Source organism: Varroa jacobsoni, unplaced genomic scaffold (assembly GCF_002532875.2).
Source record: "Varroa jacobsoni isolate VJ856 unplaced genomic scaffold, vjacob_1.0 scaffold_594, whole genome shotgun sequence".
NCBI classification, from domain to species: Eukaryota; Metazoa; Arthropoda; class Arachnida; order Mesostigmata; family Varroidae; genus Varroa; species Varroa jacobsoni.
In genome coordinates this window covers 13,773-22,465 of record NW_019213496.1, presented here as the reverse complement: position 1 = coordinate 22,465, position 8,693 = coordinate 13,773, and the positions used below count along the sequence as shown (strand labels likewise).

At 42.9% G+C, this 8,693-nt stretch overlaps 1 protein-coding gene across 1 annotated transcript in view; it reads left to right on the top strand.

Moving 5' to 3' along the window:
- Positions 1–7,813, top strand: part of LOC111261779 (uncharacterized) — an 11,594-nt gene extending 3,781 nt beyond the window's left edge. The window contains exons 2-7 of the mRNA XM_022835528.2: positions 1,856–2,164; positions 3,156–3,315; positions 3,621–3,694; positions 4,095–4,483; positions 5,776–6,163; positions 6,510–7,813. Of these exons, the coding sequence (XP_022691263.1) occupies positions 1,857–2,164; positions 3,156–3,315; positions 3,621–3,694; positions 4,095–4,483; positions 5,776–6,163; positions 6,510–6,672 (1,482 nt within the window). The 5' untranslated portion in view covers position 1,856 and the 3' untranslated portion in view covers positions 6,673–7,813. The remainder of the gene's footprint in view (positions 1–1,855; positions 2,165–3,155; positions 3,316–3,620; positions 3,695–4,094; positions 4,484–5,775; positions 6,164–6,509) is intronic.
- The last annotated feature ends 880 nt before the right edge of the window (positions 7,814–8,693 follow it).

Sequence of the window (8,693 nt, the reverse complement as noted above, 5' to 3'; positions counted from 1 at the left end):
ATAGATAGACAGATAGATAGATAGATAGACAGATAGATAGATATTGATAGATAGATAGATAGATAGATAGATAGATAGATAGATAGATAGATAGATAGATAGATAGATAGATAGATAGATAGATAAGTTTATGGGCCGCATGTGTCGCTGTTGACCGTTTAATGATCCCTCAAGCGACCTCCACCGCTAATACTTTATTTACAGTGACAAATAGCATATTGCGTTACTTAGTACCTATTCTATTATTCTGAATATACATATACATAAGTGCGTAAATTGCATGCATGCTAACTAAAAAACAGATATGCCTGTCTAAAGGCGTTATTTTCTCCAGTGAAAAACTTCCCAGGGTTGCGTGCCGGTAGCCAATCGATAACGTTCTGTGTTGCCCAGTACATAGCTAGCACTACATTAGTAAACTAGGATAATACTTGTTATCAGTAGCAATAAGAGAAGAAGCTGTGTAGATAATGTTTATTAAAAACAAGTGCAGTAATTTCGTCATCATTTTATATAGAGGGCGCAAACTTGCAATATCTTGGAATATTTCAACGATCGCAACCGTTACATAACTCTTGGTCAAAAGTAAATACGGTACAGAGAAAATAGTGAGCTCCAGGATGGATAGTAAATAAAAAACATAGGGTTGTTTGCATTTTCTGCTTGACAATATTTACGAAACATAGAAAATGCCGCTTTAGGCGTACATGTTTTTGTTGCAACGGTATTGTTTAAGCGACTATATCAGAATGGAACATGTTAATTCCATGTTCAAACTTAAACTGAGATTCAGATCAGTATCGATTCGTTGCCTCTCTGGTATATATAGTATGGTCTTCCTATATAAAAGTTTACTATAACGACGCAAATCGATATTTTGAAAATTGCGCCACTATGGCGGGATCACTCGCAAAAAAGGACCACTTTGGCATAACAGCATTATTGATTCGAATGCCCCTATTTTATTGATTCGCCCCGAAGCCTCGCGAGATACTTCATTCTTGGACGCCACTGCTCGTACAATTGGTTTCGGTGTCACATTCGACCATCTCGTTGAAGTTTTGCTTCTGTCGAAGTAAAAATTAACTTTTGGAGCTGCTGAAGCTTAGAATGATGAAGAGTCACAATCGCCTGTCCATTGTCCACGAACTTTACGAGCTCTCGGACTGCATACGTGTGCCTTTTGCTGTTGTTTAAACGGACGTTGGATTGATGTTCAGTCTTTCAAGATACAGGAACTGTAGTGTATTATTGCATAAGCGTTACTGCAATTTGTGACCTGACAAGCGTATTACAAACAGCTGGACCCAAGCGAACGTTCTAATAAGAAGAACACTAAGCGATCGGAACAGATTAGATACATGATCACACACAACTTCTTTATATATTGAAACAAGTATTTATTAAACTGGTCCGCAAAGCTTTTTCGCTCGATCCCTATTTTTTTGAATTTGTTTAAATGAAGAGGGATAAATTCCTGATTACCCAATGACGACTTGATTCTACGATGCCTTTACTACGATTTTCCTATTAGTCGGTACTTGTGGCTTTTAAGATTTTTATGCGACCCGAAATCTGTGGGGCGAAACAAAATGGGCATCGATAGTGACTAGGTATCTTTGTTAATGTATCAAATACCTGACCAACTCGTAAATTCAAGCTTCATAATACGTAGGTCATATAATTGAAACTTTATTACTGATTACTGAATAAAACATATATTGTGGTTAAAGTGAATGATTCAGTTGTCTGGATCCTCTAGACTGATTATAGGCCAGTCAGTTAGTACGATAGCTCGGCATTTGAAATTTTCAGATAACAGTAGACCACTATACTTATTTGTATCTCATTTAAGAATGAATGCTGGTTCTCCCAGATACGGGGGAGGTTGCGAAGGTGGCTCCTCCGTTTATCCGGTGGTTGGCACCCACCATGCCACCATGGGCCATCACGCTGCTGGTAGTCCGATGAGTGCACCGATGTCTACTTCGGGAGGTTTCTATCCCACGTGCGTAGCCCCCGTTGGACCGTGGACCCCCCCAGGATCGGATGGAACAACGTTTGCTCAAGCTCATAATCCGTCGTCGGCTCACGCCCTCTCGTACGATCCTTATACGGCGGCTACGTTCGCGGTCTACGCTCAACCTTACGGAGGAGCAAATGGGTAAGTTTAACGAGCGTGAAAGACCATTTCTTGTTTTCGGGCAGATCGAAGTCAAGAGATTGTACATCTATATTTTTATACAGAGGCACCGTACCAACAACTGTGAGTAGGTAACACACGATAGCTTCACTGTGCATCATTCATCAGTTCCTAAACAAATCGGCTACGAAGCTTAGCCGCGTTATAGCTTCATTCTGCTTCAACAAAGCGAACCGGTCCCAAAATATTTGTACTACTGCCTGCAGTGTATGGTAGATAATGCAGTATCCCTAATACAAAATGTTCTCTATAGCGGCTCATAGCAGTAGATAGTCACCTAAAGAGATTTTATCGATTAGATCTGATCTCCAGCAGGCGCTAAATAGAAAAACGAGAAAAATAGGTGCAGGGTGAAATCAAGCTAGAAGAAAATATGTTAGTCTTTTTTTTGGATCGTTAAAGTCGTACGTTTCTTAACCCCCGCGACTTGCATAGGTACGTCATAAAATATCGGCTCGTTTACTCACTTTGATTACACCTACCTACCTACCTCCATTTACCAATCCGTCGCAAGCTAATAGCGCTCGCACTACTTCCAATAAAAAAGTAATTGCAACTTTTCGTAAGGGTAGCAAAGTGCGATCGGACGATAAGGTTGAATGATGTCTGCTTCCGAATTTCAAACCCCCCGTGAGAGATTTCGCGTTCACATGCGATGTCACGAGTCTGTTCTATGTATTCTATTTGGGGGAGCTGGACGACCTTCGTAATTGAGCTAGTTGAAGAGCTTTAATGGTCTCTGTCCGCGTAAATATTAAAAAAAATCCCATCAGCACGGGTGCGACTTCAAGTGTGTGGTGCCATTGTGTCACAACGTTCGGATCTATTACAGATCCAAATATGTTACTACACAAAGCAAAGAAGAAAATGGGGCAGTTGAGACTGTCCGTTCTACGGCCGAAGAAGTACTTTTAACCTATTATTTCCGGTTCGGAAATTGACCCAATTTTAGGTATTCGCCTACAATGGATGCTGCGGCGCGTCGGAAAAATGCGACCCGCGAAACGACAAACACGTTGAAAGCGTGGCTCTACGAGCATAGGAAGAACCCGTATCCATCAAAGGGCGAGAAGATTATGCTTGCCATTATCACCAAGATGACATTAACTCAGGTGCACGATAGCGTACAACTATCTCTTGACAGGGAATCAATAGCAATAGCTGGGACTAGATAAATCAATGCAATCTTAAATAACGGATGGTCAACGTCTGTTTTAATAAGTGAATAACACAAATGAACTAATTTAAATCGGAATAAATGAATCCACTGGACGCCGCCAAGCTGTACGGTCCGTACATAAACAGAAACGGTTATTTTTTTACCCGATTTTCCCGAAAAATCACTTTTGCTGGTAGAAGACTCAGTAACATTCCGCCTATTGCCTACATTATAAATCTCCTTATATATCTTAACCAGGTGTCCACATGGTTTGCGAACGCGCGACGACGCCTCAAAAAAGAAAACAAAATGACGTGGGAGCCCCGAAACAAGTAAGCACAAACGCGACATATAAAACGAAATAAAAATTACGTTCACATTAAATTTACCTTACTAACAAAATGTGTGTATTTGGCCGTTGATTATTTGCGATTTTTTTCTAGATCCGATTTTTCCTGCAATGTCAACTAGAATATAGTTGGTGCAAACAAAGTAATTTTTTGTTAGATACATTTACTTGGCCGAAGTGTCTGCACGACCTCAGAATACTCTCTGCTCAGCATGTACGACAAGGCCGTATATGCGTGCATGTTGTGCCTACAATTCAATCGTACGCAATGCTGTTGTGGACGCACACAAAATGAGCATTTTAGTACATTAATCATCTAAAGAACGATAAATCAATACAATATTTGAAGCTAGTTAGTAGACAGGTATAATTAAATTTTTCAGACCCGCAGAGAGCAATGCTGGGACTGGAAATGGAGGAGGAGACTCGGAGAGAAAAACTCGAACTGACGACGAAAACGATGTTGGCGGCGGCAGCGGCGGCGGCGACGGCGACGGCGACGGCGACGACGACGACGACGACGACGATGATGATCTAAACGATGACGAGCGAGAGCATGACAATGAAGCAGTGAAGATTGGAGGATCAGGGAGGGAAGTCGCCAGTGGATCGGCAGCGCCTTCTGCTGGCATGAGTGCCGTCGGACCAGCCGATTTGAGAATTTCCGTTGACACTACCCATCATGGTGGCGACCATAGCCATCGGAACGAGAGAACAATGATTAACCGGATAAAAGAAGATCACAAGGATCAGCTGTCTTCGAATGACCATGGTCAGTTCCGTTACGTATTTGGTATACAGTACTGTATTTTATTGATTATTTTACTCTTTCAATTTTTAGCGACTGAGTGGAAAGCTGTTGAAGACAAAATACCGCGAATAGAGCACGCGTCTTCATCGTATTAAGTTCGAACGAACCGACCAAACCAAGAATTTGATTTACGAATTTATTACGTTTTAGGTAATTTTCATTTATAAATTGTTTGTATGTTAAAGTTTTACGTCAAACAGACAACAAGCGCTATTGTGCTCTTGCTAAAACTTTTTTCACACAAGGTAGCTCATTTTGTTTGAATTCACCTTATACTTAGCTGTTTCCTTTAGAAGCCATATAAACCTTGAGTATATTGCGTGATGCTCTATCGTGTGTGCGTTGTACAAAGGACCCTGTGCTTTTGAAAGCTATTGATGTTATATAAACGGGCCCAACATTGCAATATCTCATTTGCGAGCTCACATAGTCCTGTTGGAGGTAGGGACACAGACAGGCCTTCTGCGCGGAGACACTTAGCAGTCGAGAGGCGAGCACTTATCTCATTAGAGATATCACACGTTCGTCGTTCTTGGGCCCCCGCCGCTGCTGCCGACTCTCTGGTCGAGTTATCTTCGCGACTAGGGAAATAGGAGCGCCTTGCTTCTCCGGGGTCGGCGTTGATTAGTGCATACGGCTGCTGGATAAGCGCAAAGCGACCGGCAGGGTGCATTGAATTAGTAATAATATCATGGCAGACTGCTGTTGTATCTCTAAGCTCGAGCTTGGATAAGCGAGCGAGATGACGCCCGTCTAGACAATGAAAGCAATGAGACTCACTAGCTAACCGGAAGAGGTTGCCCTTCTTGCACTTGTTTCCGTTTTATATTTGAACGTGAGCGACTGTTTTTCCATATGTAATTGAATAAAAAAACGCTTTTGTATAGTTGTACATACAGCAGATAGCAGCAAATTTCTTATTATGTAATTTAGAAAAAAACTTTTATTATTATTATTATTAACACACACTGTATCGTATCTATGTGTCGCTGGATTCAAAGCAGCGGGTCTTCGTACCACAAGTTCGGTCGTCCGAGCCACTGCCTCGATGTGTAATATATGCAGTCGGAGCTAGATTTCTTATTTCTCTTATCATAAGACACCAGAAACGCGTTGTATTTTTTTAGCGCACCATTAATACTACAGGTATTGTAGGTAGTTTAAGAGGCAAGAGCGTCTACGGTTACATGGCAGAGTATATTGAATTAGTTGTATCTCGTAGTAGCGTCAACTGATTTTTAATTTGTTTCCAGATTCGATCCGGAGCGACTCTGGTGCTTATTTGAGATCGAGAATAGGCTTGGATAATAAGCCAATAGTTCCTCCGTCTACACTGTTTGAATCTGAATCGGCCATAGGAGTTCCTTACAATCGATGCTTCGCGTCGCCTGGGCTTGGGATCGCTGGAGCCCTTCCTGGCGTCCCTCAAGGTTCTACCGGCCCCATTCCTGGTCCTTACAGTAGTAGTCCCGTACCAGCCGGACTTACCGCTGCAATGTCAACCTTGTGTAATATCCCTAGTGGAGTGCCTATGTCAATTCCCTCGTCGGAGCAAACCAGTCTACCTAAACCGAAAATCTGGTCCCTTGCACACACAGCAGCTCACCCTCATCCAGATCAGCTGGACTATACGCCTGTTAGGTTCGTGGCGTTTTTGACTGTTCAATAGCCCAGCCTACGTCTACGTAGGTTGGTTTTGGTCACTTTTCGTAGACACCCTCGATTAGCATGAAGCGTTGATCTAGCTAACACTTTGCACTTGTGTTTACTTGAAAATATCTTCAACAGGTTACTTCGTAATCGAATCTATTGAAGCTGTGTTGAAGCATAGCTTAGTGTAGATTGAAACTCGAGTATCTCACCATTTTCGGTTCGTTAGGCATACCTTTCAACAGATTCATATTAGGGGGCACTAGTTCAATGCCCTTGCTGTTTTGGTTAGCTGGCATACGATTCGTGCATAAGACAACCGTTCTTTGTATTTCAGGTATGGCTACGGAACGGACGGTGGCTATTTTAGTCCACCGCCTGAAGCATTTGTACCGCACGCGTCTCCGAAATATCTCTCTGCAACCACACAAGTGCCGCAGCGGTATCACAGTCCTAATTTGCAACAGGGCCAATGGTCCCCACCAGCGGCAGGTCGTTGATGTCCGCACGCAGTTTGGCAAAGTAATACTATATTCGTATTGTGAAACAATTTTAACGACCATTACATTTTATGATACAGAACTGTGTTCTCTAGATTCGGTGAGTATCTCCGGTACCCCACGCATTGTTCCTGTCCCTCGTAGAAGGAAAGCGGATCTCTAATGGCTAAGGCTTTCTATTGCCCCCAGGACGTGGGTGTACAAAATAGGATTCTCTTACAGATGATCCCAACGGAAATCTGACTACGCCACAGGTTGATTGCGCACGTGCGTTTTGCACGTGTACAGTGATTGTACTATTATGGATAGGTCTGATAGTACGATAGAAGTCGACACATTTCCACATTCGCTCAATCCGTGCTACCAAATCTGTTTTAATATGATCCTAATAACGTACCTATCTTTAGCATTATTTGAAATTGTGAACAGTTTAAAACATGAATGAGAAGGACCAAAGAGCAAGCAGACAGGTAGTCCTAGATACATTATGGGAAACTGCTATTGTCCGAGGAGAAATAATCGGTGGTGCAGATAACAGAGCTGGCTCAATTAATAACGGTATTCGCTTAATACACGTCTACTAGAACGGTGTGTTCATGGAATAAAAACTGTAGCTTCGTTCAATGATGACTACCGATATTTTTAGCGTGCTCGCTGATGAGTCAAGCTTAAGTCGATTTGATACACCGAAGGGATTGTTTCAGCGGGAGGAGCCTCAAACGCACTCCTCGCTCCTGTATCACACTACGAGCTGAGATATCCGATAAACAAAGCGCATAGGTAGATATTTGCGTACACAATTGATTAAAACAATGCGCTCCATATTTATATGGTACAGTGACTAAGCGTGCTGGTGCCCGCTGACGAGACGCGATCGCTGCTGCGTTACAATGGCTACTAGTCAGCTTATTTGGCCAAACGATGTCCTTTCTGACTGGTTGCTGCTAGCGAAGTGCGAGCTCGTCGGACTGCCGCGCTGAAAGCCGACGGGCAAGCGATTCAAGCTTAGAGACAAACTATGTACATAACAAGCTTTCAACTGAACTTATCAGATTATATATATATATACGTAGGTTAACGTAATCGATGTAATGTGATATGAGTAACGTACTTCTGAATAAACTATGTACATATAATTGAATGATCAGTTGCGATGTGTTTTATTTAGAAACTAAGGTTGGCGGAATCATCATCGGCTATTTCATAAGGTAGCAGTATACTTCACAGGGAAAACGAAAGCTTTTGGCGTCCATAGCTAATCGACGATAGAGGGCGTTTGTCAATAAGTTCAAATGATTTAACGAACTCACGATGTCAAGAGAAGATGTGTGAACAAAAATCTACTCTTTTTCATTTGTCTAAGCCTGGCCCATCCATGCTCCACCATGGCACGGCCATCGCCATCATCGCTGTTGCCGCCAACATCACTACCACTAGTACATTAATGCTAATTATGATATATATATATATATACATACGGACAGACATATTTGCCGCAAGCACGAGGTGCAGGACGTCATATTTGCCATTGAAGTGTAACATAGGTATGACATACGGCGGCGTGACGTTTACTCTATCGCTAAAAGCTGGCAGCAAACAGACGTACTTTAACATAGACAGCTTTCACGAGCGGTGGTACCCTTGATGGTGACTTCTAACTAAGATAAGTCATTTGGCTTCTATCCTGCCGGGAACAGATATTGCGGTGAAAAGGTATAGAGGGAAGTGCAGCATGCGATGGAGTAGCGACTTCGGAGTGAGTCGGAGTATGAGAACCGCGAGGGCGCACAATACAGTCAAGGCTGGTGCATCGCAATGAAAGCTCAGACAGCAATAGAATAGTGCTGGTTAGAGAAGAGAAATTCTTTGAGGCGGATCGCACATACAAGACGAAGCACTATCGGGGGATGGGGGAACGGCTCGCCATCGGCTAACATCGTACGATATTGTATTGGCGGCATGCTGATGGTGTTGGGGGCGTGGCGGCTCCCTCGCGGTCGTGACCGGCGGCAGGCCTCGAG